General features: G+C 46.0%; 1 protein-coding gene across 3 annotated transcripts; it reads left to right on the forward strand.

The window, feature by feature from the left end:
* The first annotated feature begins 298 nt into the window (after positions 1-298).
* On the forward strand, positions 299-24265 carry SLC7A9 (solute carrier family 7 member 9). 3 transcript variants are annotated; one of them, XM_004439785.3, is made up of 13 exons: positions 299-805; positions 1722-1860; positions 3693-3840; positions 4135-4377; positions 4821-4946; positions 5181-5280; positions 6059-6103; positions 8801-8924; positions 9813-9916; positions 15519-15615; positions 16608-16757; positions 21633-21807; positions 23595-24265. In XM_004439785.3, the coding sequence occupies exons 2-13, from the start codon at positions 1774-1776 to the stop codon at positions 23657-23659; spliced, it is 1464 nt and encodes a 487-aa protein (XP_004439842.1). In that variant the 5' UTR covers positions 299-805; positions 1722-1773; the 3' UTR covers positions 23660-24265. The 3 variants fall into 3 exon arrangements, with proteins under 3 accessions (XP_004439842.1, XP_087277973.1, XP_087277971.1); XM_087421845.1 differs by lacking the exon at positions 299-805 and adding an exon at positions 1103-1184; XM_087421847.1 differs by lacking the exon at positions 16608-16757.
* Positions 24266-24348: the final 83 nt, after the last annotated feature.

The following is a 24348-nucleotide window of genomic DNA, read 5'->3' on the forward strand; positions in this document are numbered from 1 at the left end:
AACTTCTAAATCAGGACCCTGACTCTGGGACAGCAGGGGTCCCGACATCCTCCAGATGGCTTTAAGAGACGACCCCGAGAAAGCTGCCCTTCTCTCAAGACCGCCTGCCCCAAAGTGCTCCCAAAGTGACCCCCAGTGACCCACCCAGCTCAGTCCTGTGACCTTTGGTCTCCTCTGGAGATCTGGGATGCTGTTCAATTTACGCCAGTGCAAAACTGGTGGCGATAAGAGCAACAATACTTCAGGCTGGGCTCTTCCGCCCAGAGGAAGGCCTTATCTGAGATAAGGGATTAGAGCTGCCACCTGAGCCGCCTTTGTGGGGAGGGGCAGGTCTGCCCCCAGCCCCTCTGAGTGCAGCTGGAGCCCCTCTGCTGCCTCTCTGAGAAGGCCAGATCTCTGTGGCCTTGATGGACTTTGTTCCCTCTGGGGCCTCAGTTTCCCCATTGGGTGTGTGAGAGTGGAACTGATGACAATTTGTGCCCCTTTTCCACTCTACAGTTGGGCCAACGTGAGCCTGGGCTACTGAACAGCAGCACCACCAAACTGAAGGAGCGCCTGGCCCGAGCCGTACGCACAGACGGGGCAGGCCCTGCCGGAGGCCTCACTGCTGTGTCTGAATTCTGCCAAGCTCTCCTGCCGTTCCAGCTGGTGCCCAAACCCTGTCACTGCCGAAGTGAGCGGAAAAGACTCGCGCACCGTCCTGCTGGCCTGCTCAGCACCGGGTGGAAGGCAGACGGGGACTCGGGGAGGAAAACGTCTGGGCTGACCTGCGCGGCGTGGCTGCTGGCGCTGCCTCACTGGAGCTGTAAGTAGAGCCCATTAAGGTCATAAAGAGTGAGTTCCAAAGTTTATCTCCGCTGGTTCCAGTCTTTGGAGAGATTTCTCCTTACATGATGCAGCTGATTTGGGGGAATCTGGTTAAGGAAAAAAATTAATCTAGACACGAACAAAATGAAAAACATTTTTGGAGGAAACAGGTTTGCCCGCCCCTCCCCTTTTTGTGTGATGTATCCAAGCTTCATTGCTAAAAAAAGGTGTTTAATAATTACCTTTGTTGACCTCTGTACCTTCTGGCTTCCTCTGCTCCTGGGCACAAGACATGGCCATTCCCAGGGCGCGACCGTGCAGACGCAGACGGTCGGCCGCCACGGGCAGCTCCCCGGCTCTGCAAGGTCAGGAAGAAGGTAAGGGTGATGGGTGGGCTCCCCGCTCGCCTGGCCAGGGCCTGGAGGGGACTTTATTAGAGAAAGGGGACAGGAAATGACCATCAGCTAGTTCAGACTTGAGCTTATTTTCCGCAGCAACTTTTTTCATTCCTTGCATCAGTCAATGGAAAAACATCTACACTGTGGGTCTATTACGCATGAGGTGCCCTAATCTTGGGAGTAATCATGAGAAACTCTGTGGACTGTGGAGGCAGAATGATTTTGAAGCGTGTCACTGCTGAAAATTAGGAGACAGCACAGGCGGTGAGCCTGGAGGCTTGGGGCTCTGACTGGGAAGTCTGGAGACGAGCACAGAGCCTCCTTTGCAGTCAGAGGCCTGAACAGCAGTCAGGGTGAATTGTTATTCCTGGGATGGAGCAGATTATCCCTAAGGGATCGACAAGTGTACTTTCCTGAAACAGTAGCTAACAACCTGCTTTGGGAGTCAGTTCCACGACGCAGATGCGTTAGCTGAGCAGAGCCCTCGCTGACCTGCAATTGTGTCTTGTCTGCCAGAGCATTTGCCGAATCAAGGCCCGCGCCCTCGTAGAACCGGCAGGAGGGAAAAATGGAGGAGACCAGCTTGAGAAAAAGGAGAGAGGATGAGAAGTCTGTCCAGAGTAATGAACCCAAGAGCACAACTCTCCAGAAGGAGGTAAGGCTGTCCTCCGCGCGGGCCCTGCCCAGGGCAAGCAGGGTGTGTTAATGTTAATGAGCAGCGGCAGGCAGAGAAGTCCCAATGGTCTCTGATTTGTAAAGTACGTTTCTAACTGAACAATTCTTTGGACTTACCTCTTTCCCTCTCACCAGCAAACTCAACATTTTTTTTTTGTGAGGAAGATCAGCCCTGAGCTAACATCCATGCTAATCTTCCTCTTTTTGCTGAGGAAGACCGGCTCTGAGCTAACATCTATTGCCAATCCTCCTCCTCCTTTTTTTTCCCCCAAAGCCCCAGTAGATAGTTGTATGTCATAGTTGCACATCCTTCTAGTTGCTGTATGTGGGACGCGGCCTCAGCTTGGCCGGAGAAGCGGTGTGTCGGTGCACGCCCGGGGATCCGAACCCGGGCCCCCAGCAGCAGAGCGCACACACTTAACCACTAAGCCACTGTGCCGGCCCAAACTCAACATTTTCTTGTGACGTTAATACATGTGTGCTTCTGTGTGCTGGGCAAGCGTCCGGAGGGGTCCAGTAGCTGCTCAGGGATGGTCAGAGAGGACCTTCTGATGTGCGAGTCTCCTCTATAGCATTTTCACCAAATGTCCGTTCCTCTCATGTTTGAATACCTCCAGTGATGGGAAGCTCCACTTGCGTCTCAGCGAGTCTAGCTGGGGTGGCGTGTCTGACGCGGGTGTGACATAGGTGACCCCTCTGAGTTGGAATGCAGTAAGGGCTGGACTTGGAGGTGCCTGCGGCCTAGAGGGGCCAGAGCGTGTGGTAGGTGGGCTGGCACTGGGCCTGCAAGGAGCGGGAGCTGTGGAGGGCGGGGAGTGGAGGCAGAAGGTGCTTGACGCTCCACACGGTGGAGAGTGAGTCCCAGGGGATGGCAGCAGCAGGGGGTGGGCGTGGAGGGACAAGCTCCAGGCTCCTAAAATGCGGAGCGAGGCCCCCAGAGCAAGATTAGGAGGGCAGGACGGGTGGGCTGAGCTGTGGGCAGAGCCTCCGGGAGCTCCGTGCCTGGCAGCAGAGGGGATGGAGGAAGGATCTGGGGGTTGACAAAAGGCAGTGGCATGGCTTGACTGTGGGTTGGCCTAGGATCTTGGGTCCCCAGGAGTCAGCTCATGGGCAGCAACACTCTCCCTTTTGGCCATGAAAGGAGCACGGCTGAGCTAACCCTAGACAGCCAGCTTCGGGGTGAGTGCAGACCTCAGCAGGAGGAAGGATTCTGGAGGGTCCCGGGGTGTCGGTGGGCCAACCCGGGCGTCAGAGGAGGAAAGCTGAGACTGCCTGGGAGCTCCCCCTCCCTGAGGCCGGACTGAAGCGGAGGCTGCTCCTGGCACCACTCCTCCAATCGTGTGTGTCCCCTGGCGACCCCATTCCTTGTTCTCTGGGCTCCAACCCTGACCGCAGCCTCTGCCCAGACAGGCGAGCGCCTGCACGTTCACCTCGGGCTCCAGAAAGCAGGCCGGTGGCTTCCGAGGGCTGACGTTACACGGAGGGGCCTGAATCAGGCATTTTCTTCCTTTAAAGAAGTTTTTTTCCCTTGATTCGTGTCTAATTTACATGCAGTGAAATGTGCAGATCTTTAGTTCCCTCAGGAGGGCCCCCAACCCTGAGTGTCTCTCCCCGTGGACTAGTTTTGCCTACTACAAGCAAAGCCCCAGAAGCGGGCCCTGGTGTCATCCCGGCAATGGCCCGGGGCAAATCCCCCGGCACACGGGCCTGCCTGGGGCCGCACCGGCCGCGGGAGGGAGACGGCTGATGGGGCCATCCGAGCAGGAGCCGGGCGGCAGCATGAACTCTCCTCTTCCTTCCTCTCTGTCCCAGGTGGGCCTGATCAGTGGCATCTGCATCATCGTGGGCACCATCATCGGCTCGGGGATCTTCATTTCCCCCAAGTCTGTGCTCCGCAACACGGAAGCCGTGGGGCCCTGTCTCATCATATGGACGGCTTGTGGGATCCTTGCAACACTGGGTAACAAAGACGCTGCTCCCTGGTGAACTCTCCCTGTTGAAATGTGGGGACAGGCCATCCGAGCACCGTCTGTGCCCTGGTCTTGCTGCTGCTGGGGTCCCTCTCAGTGCTGGCGTGCAAACAGGCGTAAATCGGTGCACTGAACATCCACATGTCCAACGGCCAGGACTCCAGGCAGTCAGATGAGAGGACACCATGGAGGGGCCCTGTGAGCACGGCCCCCCAAGGGAAGGAGGGCTCCCTTGGGCAGCAACATCTCACCAGGGCCCGGGGACCCTCCTCTCTGTGTTCCAGGCGCCCTGTGCTTTGCGGAGCTCGGTACGATGATCACGAAGTCGGGGGCCGAGTACCCTTACCTGATGGAAGCCTTCGGGCCCATTCCTGCCTATCTCTTTTCCTGGACCAGCCTGTTCGTCATAAAGCCCTCGTCCTTTGCCATCATCTGTCTCAGCTTTTCTGAGTACGTTGCTGCGCCTTTCTACTCAGGCTGCGAGCCTCCTCAGGTTGTCGTGAAGTTCCTGGCCGCTGCTGCCATCTGTGAGTACCCGAGTGTGAAACCCTGGGCAGGAGTCAGAAAAAAGACCTGGCACAGATGACATGGGGGGACGCTGGCCTTCGCCTCTCCACGGCCAGAAAGAGGCCGAGTGGGCCTGGAGGCACTGGGGAGAAGCAGGGCCCCAAAGCCCATCACCCTTCGGCGTCCCTGCTCTGCAACCCATCGGAGCTGTCAGGGAAGGGTGGTCACGCTGTCCCGCAGGGCAGTGCTTGGCTGGGGCCTGGCTGCTTCTCCGTCGCCCTCGGAGGAAGGCAGCCCTGGCCTGAGTTCAATGTCCTCATCAGGTGCATTTGATGAATGTGGTGGTGGAGAGCGGAGGTTGGGGGTGGGCCTGGCAATAGAAAGGAGACTCTTTCCAGAGCCTTAAGAAAGGAGGGAGACGTTGAGCCCATCGACACAGAATGTTGCCCCCCGACTCTCCCAGTGCTCATCACCACGGTGAACTCGCTGAGCGTGCGGCTGGGCAGCTACGTCCAGAACGTGTTCACAGCGGCCAAGCTGGTGATCGTGGCCATCATCATCATCAGTGGACTTGTCCTCCTGGCCCAAGGTGACCTTGGGCTGGAGGGGGTGGTGGGCTACAGCACAGACCTTTTCATCTGGAGCTCTTGCTCCTAAGCATATCTCGAAGGCAGGAATTCAATCGAAAGAGTTTAGTTTCCTGACTTTTCAGTTCGTTTAATAACCTGAGGTCATAAGTCATGCCCTTCTTTCACGTGGAGATGATGCAAAGTCCCAATCTGGTCAGCTGACACACACTATTCACTGTCTGGCTTAATTACAGGGAATACAAGGAATTTTGAAAATTCTTTTGAGGGCACAAAACTGTCTGTGGGAGCCATCAGTCTGGCATTTTATAATGGACTCTGGGCGTACGACGGCTGGTAAGGATGTCACATCTGGTTGTGGGGTTCTTTAGCCTACCTGAACTGAAACCCTGTGGGAAGCCATGACGTCTCCTTGTGGGGGTTTGGTGGGACCTTAAAATTCACTTTTGCATCTCCCTTTTGTTAAGCACCACCTCCACCCTTCTGTTCTCCTCGGACCCCAGAGACACCGAGACACCTGCCCCTTTCCCAGCCCCTCACGTGGCACCAGCCCTTGACACAGTAGCCTGTGAGCAGGCAGTGCGGGGCCCTGTGCCAGAAGCTTGACCAGACACAAACAGACTCAGCTGAATTGGAGGCAGTCAGGGCTACCCAGGCACTTGACAAGGCAAGAATATTCGTAGCACTTCTGTTTCAACCTTGAAAACACCTGGTTCAGTCGGTGAGATTGTGTTGTGTCCCTTAAGGAAGAAGTGTGGCCATCCGTGACGCTAGGCTTTCCCTCAAGCAAAGCATCTGTAGGCTTCCTTCTCTTTGCAGACAGAGAATTGTCCATTTCCTTCAAAGCACCTTGAGATCTCACTCCTCCCGATAACTGTTGACACTTCACACGATTCTATGGAGGGCAGAGACTTACCGTCTGACAGAGGCGCAGATCTCGGTAGCCCCATCATCTCCAGGGCTTTCTCTGAAAGAAATTACCCTGGAACTCCTGCAGGATAATTTTCTCTGTGGTGGAGAATCTTAAATGGGGCCAACATGTATTATTTTGTGTTTCACAATCTTAGCAAAGGAAGTCAAAGTTATGTTACTCATGTTACTTTTCTTTCTCTAGGAATCAGCTCAATTATATTACAGAAGAACTTAGAAACCCTTTCAGGTAAGAAAGCTGAGTCAGGCCGGGAGACAACGGGCAGGCAAGCATTTTTCTCTCCTCCCGAGCAAAGTGGAACTGCTTCCTCCCATTATTCCATGAGCCCCTCCAGACAGTACAGGGTTTCTTGAAGCTCATTTACACTCATTAGAGTTTGGTTTTATTTTGGGTAGTGGAATGGTTGCTGGAGGAAGGAAGAATTCTAACTTTATCTCTGGCTTATTACTTTCTTTAAGTAATTAAGGAAACAGTCTTTTTTTTGTATAGATGTCTTAATAGTTTATACCATTGTGAAATTTTAGTTGTACATTATTGTTTGTTAGTCACCATATAAATGCCTCCCTTCACCCCTTGTGCCCAACTCCCAGCCCCCTGCCCCCTGGTAACCACCATACAGTTCTATCTGTCCGTGTGTTAGTTTATCTTCCACATATGAGTGAAATTATGCGATGTTTGTCTTTCTCTCCCTGGCTTATTTCGCTTAACATAATACCCTCCACGTTTATCCATGTTGCTGCAAATGGGATGATTTTGTCTTTTTTTATGGCTGAGTAGTATTCCATGGTATATATATATACCACATCTTCTTTATCCAGTCATCAGTCGAGGGACACTTGGGTTGTTTCCACTTCTTGGCTATAGTGAATAATGCTGCAATGAACATAGGGGTACATAAACCTCTTTGGATTGTTGATTTCAGGTTCATTGGATAAATACCCAGTAGTGGGATAGCTGGATCATAGGGTACTTCTATTTTTAATTTTTTGAGGAATCTCCATGCTGTTTTCCATAGAGGCTGCACCAGTTTGCATTCCCACCAGCAGTGAATGAGGGTTCCCGTTTCTCCACAACCTCTCCAACATTTGTTATTTTTTGTCGTGGTGATTATAGCCATTCTCACGGGTGTAAGGTGATATCTTAGTGTAGTTTTGATTTGCATTTCCCTGATGATTAGTGATGTTGAACATCTTTTCATGTGCCTATTGGCCATCTGTATATCTTCCTTGGGAAAGTACCTGTTCATATCCTCGGCCCATTTTTTGATCGGGTTGTTTGTTTTTTTGTTGTTCAGTTGTCTGAGTTCTTTAAATATTATGGAGATTAACCCCTTGTCAGATATGTGATTTGCAAATATTTTCTCCTAGTTGGTGGGTTGTCTATTCATTTTGATCTTGGTTTCATTTGCCTTGTAGAAGCTCTTTAATCTGATGAAGTCCCACTTGTTTATTTTTTTTTTTAGTTTCCCTTGTCCGAGTAGACATGGGATCCGAAAAGATTCCTTTATGACCAATGTCAAACAGTGTACTGCCTATATTTTCTTCTAGGAGTTTTATAGTTTCAGGTCTCATCTTCAGGTCTTTGATCCATTTTGAGTTAATTTTTGTGTATGATGAAAGCAGGTGGTCTACTTTCATTCTTTTGCACGTGGCTGTCCAGTTTTCCCAGCACCATTTATTGAAGAGACTTTCCTTTCTCCATTGAATGTTCTTAGCTCCTTTGTCGAAGATTAGCTGTCCGTGGTTTTATTTCTGGCCTTTCAATTCTGTTCCATTGATCTGTGTGTCTGTTTTTGTACCAGTACCATGCTGTTTTGATTACTGTCACTTTGTAGCATATTTTGAAGTCAGGGATTGTGATGCCTCCAGCTTTGTTCTTTTTTCTCAGGATTGCTTTAGCTATTTGGGGTCTTTTGTTGCCCCATAAGAATTTTAGTATTCTTTGTTCTATTTCCGTGAAGAATGTCATTGGGATTCTGATTGGGATTGCATTGAACCTGTAGATTGCTTTAGCTAATATGGACATTTTAACTATGTTTATTCTTCCAATCCATGTGCATGGAATATCTTTCCATTTCTTTATGTCATCATCGATTTCTTTCAATAATGTCTTATAGTTTTCATTGTATAGGTCTTTCACCTCCTTGGTTAAATTTATTCCTAGATATTTTATTCTTTTTGTTGCAATTGTAAATGGGATTATCTTTTTGAGTTCTCTTTCTGTTAGTTCATTATTAGCATACATAAATGCAACTGATTTTTGTAGGTTGATTTTGTACCCTGCAACTTTGATGTAGTTGTTGATTATTTCTACTAGTTTTCCAATGGATTCTTTAGGGTTTTCTATATATAAAATCATGTCATCTGCAAATAGTGATAGTTTCACTTCTTCGTTGCCTATTTGGATTCCTTTTATTCCTTTTTCTTGCCTAATTGCTCTGGCTAAAACCTCCAGTACTATGTTGAATAAGAGTGGTGAGAGTGGGCACCCTTGTCTTGTTCCTGTTCTCAGAGGAATGGCTTTCAGTTTTTCCCACTTGAGTATAACGTTGGCTATGGGTTTTTCATACATGGCCTTTATTATATTAAGGTAATTTCCTTCTATACCTGTTTTGTTGAGAGTATCTCTGGCTTATTTTGCTTTATAAACAATTCGATTTTACTGCCCTGGAGTCTGAGAGATGGAGAGTTCTTTCTCATTTGAAAATGTCACATGTCCCTGCTGGGTCTCTGCTGTTCCACAAGCCCCCTGCATCTGGGTGGGCCTCAGGAAGGGCAGCTGTGCCCCTAGCCCACCACAGGGAGCAGGTGGAGGGCTGGCCAGGGCTGGTGGGAAGAAAGGACTGGAACAAAAACAACCATCTCATGAGTCTCTAACGGGACGCTCTGGTCTGACCCTGGGTCCCTGGGTCCCCACCCCTCCCAGAAACCTGCCCCTGGCCATCATCATCGGGATCCTGCTGGTGACAGGGTGCTACATCCTCACGAACATTTCCTACTTCACTGTGATGACCGCGACCGAGCTCCTGCAGTCCCAGGCTGTGGCCGTGGTGAGTGCCCAGGGTCTCTGCGGGAGGTGCCGCAGTCCTCGGGAGGGGGCCGGCAAGTGTAAATGCTCAAGTTGAAGTACCCTCACAGGAGAGGAGGGAAGCAGTCATCTAGGAGATGATGGGGAGGGAATGGGTTAAGGCAGCACCAAAGACCCAGGCTAACGGTCTGAGGTGACAGGCCGCCAGCCGGGTGGCAGGTTCTGCTTTCCCAGCACGGCCACCAGCTGGGTGCAGGCACAGCACGCAGGTGGAGCAGGGCTGGATCTAACCGGGGGCGGGGGTGTGATAGGCAGGTACAAGGGAGAGAAAGTGCAAGGAAGTGAGTGAAGGAGGGAGTTACAACAATGATTGTGAGTTTAAGCTGGGTAAGGAGGGCAGTGAGGACAAGATGGATGCACCTGAGGGACAGCAGAGAGGCTGGGTGGGGTCAACGTGCTGGAGGCCTCGTCGAGTGGGGGAGGACAGGAGATGAACGGGGAACAGACCCTGAGGTGACAAGGACGGGGCACATGGAGAGATGCAGTCCTGGTCAGGAAGAGGTCACTGACCACGAGAATAGGAGGCTGAGGTGGAAGGGAGCACGAGGTCATTCTGAGTGGGGAGGTCAGGGAAGTGACACTGCAACAAGGAAGAATCATGACAGGGGGCCGTGGAGAAGAGATGTCTGTGACCAGCAAAAGATGCTGAGATACTCTGCGGAGGAGAAAAGAGGCCCCGCTGTTTGCCTCCCTGGTGGTGCTCTACTTTTCCTCTCCCGGGGGAGGCAGAGGCTGTGCCCACCCAGGGGGAGGGGCCAGGCCCTCAGTGAGGGCGCAGCAGTCTTCTTGGGACACGTGGCTCTTGGGGGCCGTGCACGCCCCTCAGGACTCTTCTCACCTCTCTCCCCAGACCTTTGGTGACCGCGTTCTCTATCCAGCCTCCTGGGTCGTCCCGCTCTTCGTGGCCTTTTCAACCATCGGTGCTGCCAACGGGACCTGCTTCACGTCGGGCAGGTAGGGGACCCCCACAGCCAGCCCGGGCAGAGGGCGCAGAGCCGATCCCACACTCGAAGAAGACAAGCGTCAGGGCGGAAATCTCTAGGGCCCTGCCTCACGGCACAAGAAGGAAGCCTGGAGGAGTCTGGAGAAGGGAGGGGAAAGCTCAGACAGGCTTGCGCTGGACATGGCTGGCCCCACTGAAGCGAGGCCCTGAGTCCCCATCAGGGGACAGCACGAGGCAGAGTTTGGTGACAGAAGCGTTGGTTCATGCTGGAACTTTTGCTCACCTAATATTTCTTGAACATCTTCTCATGCTAATAGATACACACTCTAGATCAGGGACTGGCCAACTTTTCCTTAAGCGCCAGACAGTAAATATTTTGGGCTTGCAGGCCATGTGAGTCTGTCACAACCACCCAACTCTGTCTTTGTGGCACGAAAGCAAACAGCTGTGGTTATGTTCCACTCACACTTTATCTACGTAAACAGGACGGTCTGCCAGTCCCTGCCCACCCTTGGACCCTACTGGCCTAGAGACGGTAGCCGGTAGCCGCTGTGTTGTCTTCCACTCTACGATGTAGCCTAATTTAACACAGCCTCTGCTCGAGGGCTGGGTGGGGGTTGCTTTCGTAAACACTGCTGCAGGGAACCTCCTTGAACACGTCTTTGCCCAGTTGTCCAGTGTTCTGGACGGATACATTTCTAAGAGTGAAACTGCTGAAGGTTATACACTTATACACTTAAAAAATGAAATGTATACCAAAAAATCCTTCTTCCAAAGCTGTATATAGGTAGTGCCAGTCTTGCAGCTTTACATCGTCTAAAGCGTTTTGGCTATTCTAGATTCTTTGCATTTCTATACGAACTTTAGAACCAGCTTGCCAATTTCTACAAAAAAGCCTTCTGGGATTTTGATCAGGACTGCGTTGAACCTACAGATCAGCTGGAGAGGACCGCCATCTTAAAAGTATTGATTCTTCCAATCTAGGGGCATGGATTGTCTCTCCGTTTATTTAGATCTTCTTTAATTTAAAAAAAAATTTTTTTTTGAGTAGTTTTCAGTATACAGTTCTTGCACATATTTTGTCAGATTTATCCTGGAATATTTCATGTTTTTTCATGCTATCATAAATGGTATTTTTTTAAATGTAAAAGTTTTCAGTTTCTGATAGCTTTTGCTAATATACAGAAACAATTTCAACAGCTTTACTGAGGTATAAATACCATAAAACTCACTTTGTCATTGTATAATTTAGTGATTTTAGTGAACTTATAAAGCTGTGCAAGTAGCATCACAATCCAACTTGAGAATATTTCCATCATCCCAACAAGTTCCCATAGCCTAACGATAGTTATTCCCTGCTCCCACCTCCAGCCCTAGGCAACCATTGACCTGCTTCTGTATCTGCAACTTTGCCTTTTCTGGACATTTCATCTAAATGGGCTACAACTTGTCATTTGCATCTGGCTTCTCTCACTTAGCATATTATTTTTGAGGTTCATTCCTTTTAATTGCTGGATAGTACTCCATTATTTGGATATACCACATTTTGTTTAGCCATTCACCAGCTGACAGGCTTTTCGATTGTTTCCAGTTTAGGCTGTTATGAATACTGCTGCTATGAGTATTCACTCATATGTCTTTTTATGGATGTACGTTTTTATTTCTCTTGGATAGATTCCTAGGAATAGAACTGCTGAGTCATATAGTAAATTTATGATTAACTTTTAAAGAAACTGCTTAACTGTTTTCCAAGTGGTTGTTCCATTTTAATTTCTATAAGCAATGCATGAGAGTTCCAGTTTCTCCATATCCTCACCAACACTTGGTAGTGTCTTTTTGATTATTGTCCTTCTAGTGAGTATGTCACTGTGGTCTTTTTTTTTTTTTTTTGGTGAGGAATATTGGCCCTGAGCTAATATCCGTGTCAGTCTTCCTCTATTTTGTATGTGGGACGCTGCCACAGCATGGCTTGACGAGCAGCGTGTAAGTCCACGCCAGGATCTGAACCCACGAACCCTGGGCTGCCAAAGCGGAGCGCGCAAACTTAACCACTACACCACTGGGCCAGCACTCGCTGTGGTTTTAATTTGCATTTCCCTAATCACTAATGATACTGAGCATCTTTTCATGTGCTTATTAGCCATTCATATATCTTCTGGTGAAATCTCTATTCAAATCTTTTGCCCATTTTTAAAACTGGGCTGTTTGTCATTGAGTTGTAAGAGTTCTTCATATATTCTGGACACAAGCCCTTTACCAGGTATCTGATTTGCACATATTTTCTCCCAGTCTGTGGTTTGTCTTCCCATTTTCTTAATGGTGTTTCTGAAACACTAATGTTTTTAACTGTGACAAAGTCCAGTTTATCAATTTTTTTTCACGTGTCATGCTTTTATTGTCGTATCTAAGAACCTTTGCCCAACCCAAGGCCACAAGGATTTTCTCTTCTGCTGTACCCTAGTTTTAAGGGTTTAGCTCCTCTGTTTGGGTCCACGGTCCACTGGGAGTTAAGTTTGTATGGTTCTGCACCCGCGCAGCTTGTGGCTGGGCCAGGGGCTGGCGCTATACTGAGTTACGTTGGATACAACTTTTTATGGGGTCAAATCGAAGATTTTTCCTTGCTGGTTTCTGAGTTTTCTATCTCCCATAGACAAACCTTCCTCTTTCCTTTCAAGAATATCCACCTATGTTTTCTTCTAGCGTTTTACTTTAGCTCTTTGATCAATCTGGAATGTATTTTGATATGAGGCAGAAACCTCACTGTTTTTCCCCAAACCTTAACCATGTTGTCTCAATATTATGTACTAAATAATCCATCCTTTCCCCTACTGGTTTGAAATGCCACCATTATCACTCCCAATGTACTTGGTTCCCTTTGTTTCACTGAGAGATGTTTCCTGTGCTATTATCATATTCATTAAAACAGTTTACAGCTCCAGCAATGGAACACCTGGCAGAACTAGTGCTCCCCCATCAGACTTCTCCTCCCTGTTTAGCATTCCACGTGCATTTACATAATTTTGTCCAGTTCCAAAAGTCCTGCGTGCATTTTGATTGCATGGACTTTATATTATTAGTTTGTGGAGAACTGGTGGAATTTAAAGAGTGAATTCACAGCACCATCTTGAGTCTGTCTCCCCTCCATCTAGCAACTCCTTTCCTCCTAGTTTCACTGCCTTGTTCTGCAAATTAATACCATGTTTATGTCTTTTCAAAGTTCAAATACATAGTTTTAAATAGATGGACCTTTTCGGTCTTTGTGTCCCTGACTTCTAATTTTATTGTACTGTAGCCAGAGTGTGTGTCTTTATGATATCACTTCTTCGGAAGTTTTAAGACTTCCCTTGTGGCTTACTGCAATTTTTATGTTTCCTGTGGTCTTGAAATAACGTGTCTTAATGTATTCTAGATTTTTCTATCATCGTCAGGCTTGTACCTTGACTGTTCAAATCTTCCGCCCTCGGTGGATTTGTCCTTTTTTGCCTTCTATGTTTCAAGGGCCCCCGTTTTTTGTATCTTCTTGGTAGATTGTTCTCCTTTTCAGTAGGGACTCCCCCTCTTTTTGCCTTAAATTCTGTTTTGTCTGATATTGATATTGCTGAGTCAGCTGTCTTTAGGCCGCTCTTTTTGGCAACACGTCCCATCCCTTTTATCTTTAACCTCTCAGTGTCGTCTGGCCTGGGCTTGTGTCTCTTTCAACAACCCAACTTGCAAGTCTCCAGCTGGGCAAGCTGAATCTGATCACATCTTTTGGGGGGTTTCAGGTTTTGTTTCGTTTTTTTTTTGAGGAAGACTGGCCCTGAGCTAACATCTGTTGCCAATCTTCCTCGTTTTTAACTTTTTCTCCCCAAAGCCCCAGTAGATAGCTGTATGTCATAGCTGTACATCCTTCTAGTTGCCCTATGTGCAACGCTGCCTCAGCATGGCTTGACGAGTGGCGCATAGGTCCACGTCCAGGATCTGAACCCGAGAACTCCAGGGTGCCGAAGCAGCGTGCACGAACTTAAGTGCTACGCCACCGGGACGGCCCCTGAATCTGATCACATTTAACGTGCTTACTGCTACAGCTGGATTAATTTCTAACATATTCCTTTGTTTTCTTGGTTTATAAAAAAATCTTATCCTGATTTATTATCCATCAAATTTCCTTTATTCCTTTCTTTCTTCTGCCAACGTGGTACATTTCTATTACCTTAGCAATTACCCTTAACATTTAAAACAAATAACTAATAGAGTCTATCAGTATCCCAGTTCTCTTCCATCTCTTAGAAGGACTCTCCCTTCCACATCGTCTAGCATATCAGCTATACCTTGTTTATAAACCCACTCCTGTGAAAAACTGTTCCTCATGACAAAAATAAAAAATCCAATACATATTTACGCGCCAACATGTTTTACTGCTGATTCCCTAATGTTGCTTCTTCGATCAACTCCTTCTGAGTTCACTGTTTTTCTGGGGGAGTAGACTTGTTTTTGGGTGTGGGGGTAGACTTTTTGTCTGTCCCGAAGACTTCTTGTCTGTTTTGCTGGGGTAGACTTTTTAATAGTTTCCAAGGAGGATTGGAGAATAGTAAATGTCTCATAGTCATTGTTTATCTAAAAATGTATTTATTTTGCCAGTAGTCTTGAATGATAGTTTAGCTATGCAGAATTCTAATCTGAAAATCAATTTCCCTCATCACTTTGAAAATATTATTTCTCATGAGATGTTTGCTATTGTTCTGATTGTCCTTATTTTGTAGTCAATCTTTTAAATTCAGTAGCTTTAAAATTTTTTTTTTCCTTCCACTATAATATTTATTTCAGGGTATGTTTTTATTTGTCTAGAACTGGGTTCAGTGGAAGGCTCAGTGTTCTCTGATTCTGTAAAAGCTCTCTGCTCTTCTCTGAGTTTGCTTTACCCCCATTCAAGGTGTTCGAGCTTCTTCCTGTTTCTTAATTTCCTGTCTACATTTTCCATTTCTCTATGCTTCATACTTAGATCTAGCTTCTAATTTATTTTTTCATTTATCTATTGTTGATTACATTTTTAACTACAGTAGCTTTTTCTTTTTTATAAATTACTTTGCTCCTCTTCCCTTTTTCTCTCTAACATTTTGAAGTCTTTGGGATGACAGAATCGTCAGGAGTTCTCGGGGGAACTAAGCTGTTTGCTTGCATCTGCTCACTCCTAATTTGTCTGATTTTTTAAAAATATGGAAGTTCTGCACAGCCTGGATTTAGAAGTGCTGGCCCTCCTGTGTTTGCTTCTGTCAGGTGCCCCAGGCACTGGGGTCCACTGGCCCCTGCCTAGTCTTCACATCTGTTTCTTGCATAACTTGTAGGACTCAGAGGTATCTCCTCCTGGAAAGGGCCTCCCCAAACCAAACCCACACTTTCCCCACCTTAGGTGACTCCACAGCACCAGGATGTATTTCTCTCGGATGCATTTAACCACCTCACTTACTTCTCCAAAAGTCACCTCCAGAGGCCGGACTGCTACCCGAAGATGCCAGGGTCCCAACTCGGTCCCTTTCTCTGCGGCCCCGGTTGTGAAGCTCAGGACACACTTGCTCAGTGACGTACAGCAGCCTGCTCTCTCATCCGCTGACTTCCACGTTACTGCTTTTCCAGGCTTGTGTATGTTGCGGGCCGGGAAGGCCACATGCTGAAAGTGCTGTCTTACATCAGCGTCAAGCGCCTGACGCCGGCCCCTGCCATCATCTTTTATGTAAGTATGTATTCCGCCAGGAAAACACCCCCGTAAGCAGAGGGTCCCTCAGTTTGGATGGGGAAGTAAACCTGTATTGCTAAGCCCAGGGGTTTTCAAGTGACCCAGGTTCCTTTAGTCCTCGACATGACACAGGTATATAAAGAAGCCAGGACAATTCAAACAATTTACCCACCTCTGCTCCTTGTTCTAATGTATCCATTGAAAGACACCGTTTTGAGTCTTCCAAGCTTGCACCCTCTACACTTTTTACATGTACATTTGTATGTTCTGGTCCCTGGTAACAAACTATACAAAAACCTGCTAGCTTATGGGCAGGAGAAAAGGCATTTTACAAGGTGGCTGCTGACAACAGCTTCTCATGATGGCCTGATAATTTAGAAGTCACTGGATCCTTGTGCAGTAAAGGCCCTCGGACATCTTCTAATTGGAGTTTCTCAGTGGGGAGTCCTTGGTTGTGTGCGACTGTCTTGGGCACCTATGGTCCATCCCCACCCTAGCCTCGGGGCCAGACTCCTCCTCCCACCCCCAGAGGAGAATCACTACTCTATCAACCTACTCCCTTTGAAGATAAGAAAACAGACGCAGACTTACAAGGCCCTTGAAGTTACGAGTCCAAGGCCATGCAGCTAACGCAGGTCGAGACCAGACCTAGACAGCCTGCGTTTCAGGGTCCAGGGCCCTTACCTGTGATGAAGACTCTCTGGAAGGGAAATGCATACTGAGGAAGCTGGTGCAATATACACACGTTTTGTTCTCCTCCTGCTGCTTCAAAGAGTCACAAACTTTCCAAGGGGTTCCATCAGGCCTCAAGAGAACACCCACCACAGCCAAAGTCTGGTTTAACCCCCACGATGATGGAATACATGGGGGTTTCTTTCATGAGAAAGTGTTTATCCACAGAAAGAACCGCTTCTTCAGTCTTCTGTGACGTGATAAGGATAATGTTTCTAGGTACTAATGACCTGAGACTTGCTTCTTCTTTCTACCAGGGTATCGTAGCGACTATTTATATCATCCCTGGTGACATAAACTCTTTAGTCAATTACTTCAGCTTCGCAGCGTGGCTGTTTTATGGCCTGACGACTCTAGGACTGATTGTGATGAGGTTTACGAGGAAAGAACTGGAAAGGCCTATCAAGGTAGGTTTAGGGCCCTGAACGCCACAAGTGGCCCTGCTTTCTTGAAATGAATTAGACAGAGGTCACTATTTTAAATTCTAGGGCGTGCTTTCTATTTCCAACCTGCCTCTACTCTTCTCTTGAATATCATATTTTGGAGTGGAGTTTGCTCTTTAATTCATTTCATATTATAGTTCATGATCCAATTAGCCATCTAATTATTAATTTATTAAGTTTTCGAGAATACCTGTGACCTATCTAACCAAAGCAAGGTGTCCAGTTCTGACAGTTCTAGTATCTCTCGTGCGTACACTTTTCATAGACTGATGGAGACTTCTGATTTCTGGCCCAGACCCATTCCTGTGCATGCAGCCACTAATAGTCCACATTTGCAATGTTTGGGGCCCCCTCCCACCTCCCTGCATGACTGGTGTGGGTCTATATACCAATGAGGAAGAAGAAGAACTGATTTTGTTTTGCTTACGTTATGGGTTTTTTTAGTTTTTTGTTTATAAAACAACTGTGCTATTTAATTCTTATGATAAAAACAAGTGTAGAGGCTGGCCCAGTGGTGTAGTAGTTAAGTGTGCACACTCTGCTTTGGTGGTCTGGGGTTCGCAGGTTCAGATCCTAGGCGTGGACCTATACAGCGAGGTAGGTAGGTCCTCTCAGCAAAAAGAGGAAGATTGGCAACAGATGTTAGCTCAGGGCCAATCTTCCTCACCAAAACAAAAGTGAAAAAACCAAGCGTAGATATAAGAAAAAGGGAGGCAAGCTGAGGGCTTAAGTAACTAGGACAAGAACAAGGATAACATTTGTAGCTTTAGGATTTCGTATCAGAAATCTGCCTCGTGGGCCTGCTGGCACTGTATCTTGACCGTCACCAAGTCTCCGGAGTCAGCTGACACATGAAGCAGCCTGCCTGGCATCAGGCAGTTCCACCTGAGTCAGGTTGTCAGCAGGCAAAATTGTGACAGGAGTATAGATTTTTGATCTGCACAAAATCCCTCAAACAGAAATAAAAAGGATTTGAGAGAAAATAACTAAGGAGACAGGAGTAAAAAAGGAATCTAACACATGTATAAATGGAGTCCCTGAAGAAGAAAATGAAAGTAACAGAGTTCTTAGAAACTATAATTCAAGAAACATTTCCTGGGGAAGGAGGGAAAGTGGGAGGGGGGACCACGAAAGGAGGGGGGACTTGAGCCAACATACTGAAAGGCATACAAGGCAACTGGGAAATCTGAGCTAGAATGGGCAATAAAGAAATATATTCTGATAAAATTTCGTACTGCTCATCAAGCCATGCTGTGGCGTCGTCCAATATACAAAGTAGAGGAAGACTGGCACAGATGTTAGCTCAGGGACAATCTTCCTCAAGCCAAAAAGAGGAAGATTGGCAAAGAATATTAGCTCAGGGCCCGTCTTCCTCACCAAAAAAAAAATAATAATAAGGGAAATTGGCCCCTGGTGCGAGTTTTCCCGTAGAACATCACTCTTAAGGGCAGAAGATTGACAGCGAGTAGAAGATGCTTGTATACAGAAATACAAAGCAACCTGAGAGAATGGAGATCAAACTTACCAGCTGTATGAATAACCTGGCTTATTCAGTTTAAATGAGCTTAAATCAGTCATTAAAAGAAAAAGATTTCTCAGGCAGGTTTACAAAGCTGTGAAAAATTAAAAATAAAAGGATAGTCAAAGAAATAGCAGGCAAATGAAAATACACAAAAAACAGGTTGTGATTTTATCAGATAAGCACTCAGGCCCAAAGCACAGACAAGGACCATTTAGATATGTTAACAGCTAAACCTCACAACAAAGAGATAACAGTTATGGAAACTTTTCACCAAACCACAGTCATTATATCTTTATGAAGCAGAAACTACAGGAAATCCAAGGAGAAACAGACACACAGGCTAATAGGAGACTTGAAAACACCTCCCTCAGTCCAACACAGATCCAGCCGTGTCACTAGCAAAAGTGAAAGGAGATCTAAAAATTATAAAAAAGGTAGATCTTAGAGATTTATACCAAACTCTGACCCCCAAAATAGCAAACACACCTTTTCAAGTGCATATGGGACATGTGTGAAAATTGACAATATTTAATGCCACAAGAAAAACCTTGATAAAAAAAATTAGGAATAATACAAACTGCATTCTCTGTCTATAATGCAATAAAACAGGAAATTAATTTAAAAATTAAACTTTTCTGTCCAAGAGGAAATCGGAAATGAAAGTACATAAATTCCTAAACATAACAATAATGAAAACAAGACATATAATCTATGATCAGTGCTTGGAAGAAGTTTCACTGCATTAAATACGTATATGAATAAAAGTGAAGACATTAAATAGGCAACTCAAAAAGCAAGATAAAGAACAAAGAAAACCAAGAGCGGAGAAGGAATTTAGTATACGTAGAAGAAAGAACTTAAGGTTCTTAAGTGGCTTATCTGATTTTTAGAAAACATAAATTGTTTTGTAGTCCAAGAATGAAGAAAACCTTTCCTATGACTCAAAATCCAGAAGTAATAAGGAAAAAAATGGACAAACATAACCCCAATAAAATAAAAATTTATGTGCTGAAAAAAAGAGAAGTTAAAAACACATACATAACATAATGAGGAAAATATCTGCAATAACATCACAAAAAAAGGGCTAATATTCTTAACAGTTCCTAAAAATTGAGATGGGACTTACCAACACCCAAAATGGACAAAGAAATAAAAAGAAAAAATGCAATGACACCTAAAAATGAAACAAATGAACCCCACAAGCTCCATTTTGCTCCTAATAAGAGAATGCATACCAAAATGCTAATACGATACCATTTCTTGCGTATCAGATGAGCAGAGATCCCGAAGTTTGGCCACACTCCAAGCCCTCTCATACACTGCTAGTGGAATACGGATGGTATCACCACTACGGAGGGAAAGTTGGCAATATCTAGCAAAATTATCTGTGCATTTACCTTTTGACCCAGTCATGCCACTTTTAGGTAATCTATCCCAAAGTGAAGTTGGCAAAAATATGAAATACATACAAGGTTATTCATTGCAGCATTAAGTATAATAGCAAAAGATTTAACTCAACCCAAATATCAATTAATGGGAGACTGGTTGAATAAATTTTGGTATATGCACAAGTAGAGTGGTATGCAGAAATGGATGAGCAAGAATTTTATATACTAGTATGGCATCATCTTGAATACGTTAAAGGAACAGAGCAAGGTGCAACACTATCTTTTGTGTATTTGTCATCTCTAAGGGTAGTGGAAGTGAACATGCACATGTTAGTGCATATACGTGTGTTTGTCCTCAAAAAGAAATAATGGAAGAATAAAGCAAAATCCAGAAAAAATGGTTAAAATTATATTAAAAAAGTTAAAATATAAAAGGGAAAAAATGAAGCCCTAAAAACTGAAAACAAATGCAGATAAAGAAACCTTACTCTATAACAAGTACATGACATAACCACACAGAGAAAATAATTACCAGAACTAATTACTAATTAGAGTGCAGTATTTTGTTTTGTTTTGTTTTTTTCCCCCGAAGCCCCAGTAGATAGTTGTCTGTCATAGCTGCACATCCTTCTAGTTGCTGCATGTGGGACGCGGCCTCAGCATGGCCGGAGAAGCGGTGCGTCGGTGCGCACCCGGGATCCGAACCCGGGCCGCCAGCAGCAGAGCACGCGCACTGAACCGCTAAGCCACGGGGCCAGCCCTAGAGTGCAGTATTTTGAATGAATCTCCCTTGTGGATCACATTCTGTGGTTAAAAATCTGAAACTTCATATTACTACCTGTAGGAGTAGTATTGGTAGAGTTACTTTGTCATTTATTATAGGCACATCGTAGGATAAAGCAAATAAGTAATTATGTTAAAGCCACTAAGAAGTAAGATTTTCAGAAGCATAAGGAAAACGACCTAAGTCTAAAGTAAAGAAAGGAAAAAAATGCAATCTTACATTCAAATCGGAATATCAGCATGAATTTGTAAATTTTTTTCCCTTCTTGAAAAAACTCATTTCATCTCTGTCCTTGTAAAAGAACAAGGAGTCCTCCAATCAGCCAGACTGTGGTGTCTGAATGCCATTTCTGACTAAAGGGAAACAGCTCTCTGCAGAGATGAAGAATCCAGATCTGGTGGAGATGGATTCCTCTCCTGCCCCTGAACCCAGTGACAGTCAGACATGAAGTGCCTCTTGACGTGTTACAGAAGGAAGCACAGGGCTCTAACTAGGACGCATTCCTGCCCTCAGATCTAACCACTCATTTACAGGAAATAGGAAGGAGAGGAACAAGTTATCAGGCAAAGCTAGAACTAAGACATGGGACAGCCACGCGCTGCTTAACAACGGGATACCTTCTGAGAAATGCATGCTTAGGCGATTTCATCGTCATGCTAACATCACAGAGTGTGCTTACACAAGCCTAGATGGTCTAGCCCACTACACACCTAGGCTGTATGGTACTAATCTTACAGGACCACCATCGTACATGCAGTCCATCCTTGACCAAGATGTCGTTATGCCATGCGTGACTGTATAGGATAAATCATCCAATTGCTACAACAAATCAATGACAAGATAAAAAAAGACAGGAGGGGATAAACATGTTAAAAACACCATGTCTTCATCAGTTAGAGATGTATCCTGAATATTTTACAGGAAAAATGCCACGATGTCTGGCATTTTCTTTATATTCTAGGGAAAAGGAAAAAAAGAGTAGATGAAATAAGGTTGGTAAAATTATTTAAAAACTATGGAAGCTGGAGGAGGGGTACATGGAGTTCATTATATTTTTCTTTCATCTCAGTGTTGGATTTTGAATGAAAATGTTCAGAAACAAAACGCACATGGCCAATCATGACACCGTGCTGTTCTGCCCACAGGTGCCCATTGTCATCCCCATCTTCGTGACTCTCGTGGCTGTGTTTTTGGTGTTGGCCCCAATCGTCACAGAACCCGCATGGGAGTACCTCTACTGTGTGTTATTTATGCTGAGCGGCCTTATATTTTACTTCCTTTTTGTCCACTATAAGTTTGGCTGGGCTCAGAAAATCTCAAGTAAGTATCAACAGAGGGACTGCTCTGCTGTTTGTGGAGCACAGCCAGGCACAGCACTCGGCAGCCTCATCTGTCCTGATTCTGCTGAGACTTTATCACAGCATCTCATGCAGCTAGCCAATTTCACCTTCTCTTTGGGAGGACAGATGACCCACTCCCCCCAGTGTGACGCCTCTGGGGTCCACATGTGGCCTCATCCTCTGTTCCCATCAATTACTGTCAGAAATAGGAAGGCAAAGCACTGTTTTCTTTTTTTTCATCGTAAAATACACATAAAATTTACCATCTGAAACATTTTGAAGCATACAGTCCAGCATTGATAAGCATATTCACAGCACCGTGCATCCGATTTTCAGAGCACCACTTTCTTTTCCCCGATACACAGACATCATCTGGGAGGCTCAGGAGCATCCCAGAGGCACCCAAAACTGACTGAGTTGAGACGAGGCCTGAGTCTTCCAATGCCAAGGCCACAGCTCTTGCTTTCCACTCAGCAATTCTGGTTCCTCATCTATTTTAGGACAATTGCTGCTTAAAAGTTTAGCTACATTAGCCAATTTCACTTTGAAAAAGAAAGCAGTGGTGCCAAAGTGCATCTAAGGGACACTGAAGTACCCCTGTGTCTGCACTATACTCACAATGCGTCACCCTGTACTGCAGATTAACTGCAAGAAACTCTGCTTACAGAAGCCTTCCAGGCTCCTGAACACCCTCACCAGGCCAACAGCTGACCCATGGCCTGTTTCCTGGTCTCCCCCTCCCTGTGCTAGGAGTTCCCAGAAGGCAGGAATTGGACCTGTGCACAATTTGATCCTGGATCCATACAACAGCTGCTTAATATTTATTGAGTAAATGTGATGAAAAGTGTGCCTCTTCCCTTCTCCTTCAGCTTGTCTGAACTGGGAAGTACAGCCATCCCCTCAGGCACTCCTGTGCGGTTTTCATGTGTGTACAGGCAAGTTAGGGAGACGGCAAGGTACGAAAGGGCAAAACCCAACTGGAAGGTGGGAAAGTTGGCCCTGAGGCTTTAGACTGAGCCCGCAGGGACTGAGAATGCCCTTCTCCAGGATGGGCAGCTTCAGGTCCCCTTAGCCTCCAAGGCCCACTGTGGAATCTGTCCCACCACTTACTTGACTGTGGCATTTTAAGCAAGAGAGAAGCTGTTTCATGTTGATGAACAAAGTGAAAACAAAAGCAAAATATGGCTTTATGATTTCCACAAGGACTTGTTTCCTTTCCTGAAACAGCTCCCCCGACCCCCAAGTTCTTTACTCTGATCTAAACCCTGAGCTGAGAGAAGGGTGGCAGGCATCTACCCAGGATGACTTACAACCTCAAGGTACAAAACACGTCTTACTTCTCAGCTTTAGACTATTTAGCCAAGCTGCTCCCCACAAGAACCAAGCAGCAGCTGGAATTAAGGAAAAGAATCAACAATTTGTTTTAAACAAGCAGCAGTCTTAGTGACTTCAGACTACTCAACTCCGTCAGTGGCAGTTATACATACATATCATTGAGTCCTTCATATTTTCCCTACAAACTGTTTGGCGGCAGTAAAATATTTAGCAGGTTCCTAATGCTTTAATGGAAATAACTTATCTCCAGAGAACCACGGTAGCCGCCAGGATGGCTCTGCCTACCTCTGAGCGCCGGGTCCCTGGAGCTCGGGCTCTGACGGGACACACCACCAAGCGTAGCAACAGCGTCACTGCTCACCCACGAGCACGGGGAAGCTCGTTTTTAACTACGGTTTTCTAACGGCACATTCTGATTGGTTTTCACCCCAGAGCCCATCACCATGCACCTTCAGATGCTGATGGAAGTTGTCCCACCAGAGGAAGCTCCGGAGTAACAAGCCCGGTTTCCTGTAGCCAAGACCAAGCTCTGATGAATTTATTTTTGTAAGCAATATTTGCAGCTATTTCTTGCTGATGTTTTTCTTAAAAAATTCAGATGTTAATAATGATGTTATTTTTAGATATCCATAATTCTCTGGGTGGGGTTCTACACAGGAGCAGTGACAGTGTCTGCTAAAGTTAGCTGGTCAAGATGTAACCCAGCAGAAGGCTGATGGCTGGGGAGGGGCTGAATAACAATTACCACCATTGGGGCCGGCCCAGTGGCACAGTGGTAAAGTTCGCGTGTTCCGCTTCAGCAGCCCGGGGTTCGCGGGTTCGGATCCCAAGCTCGGACCTACATACCACTCATCAAGCCATGCTATGGCAGCGTCCCATATAAGGTAGAGGAAAATGGGCATAGATGTTAGCCCAGGGCCAATCTTCCTCAGCAAAAAGAGGAGGATTGGCAACAGATGTTAGCTCAGGGCTAATCTTCCTCACACAAAAAAATTACCACCATTATGCAGCAACTCTTTAACAAGGGGCTCATCACACCTACTTCAATAAATGGTATTCTTTCAACTCAGTGATCAATAAGGTATATATTTTTAAATATAAAATTGGTGAAACTTTCGCTTTGATTGAAATCAATTTTTTAAACACTAAAGTACAAATGTTTTACTACCTACTTGCCCCCTCCTAA

Source organism: Ceratotherium simum, chromosome 33 (genome assembly GCF_057802395.1).
Source record: "Ceratotherium simum simum isolate JZ-2026a chromosome 33, ASM5780239v1, whole genome shotgun sequence".
Classification (NCBI taxonomy): domain Eukaryota; kingdom Metazoa; phylum Chordata; class Mammalia; order Perissodactyla; family Rhinocerotidae; genus Ceratotherium; species Ceratotherium simum.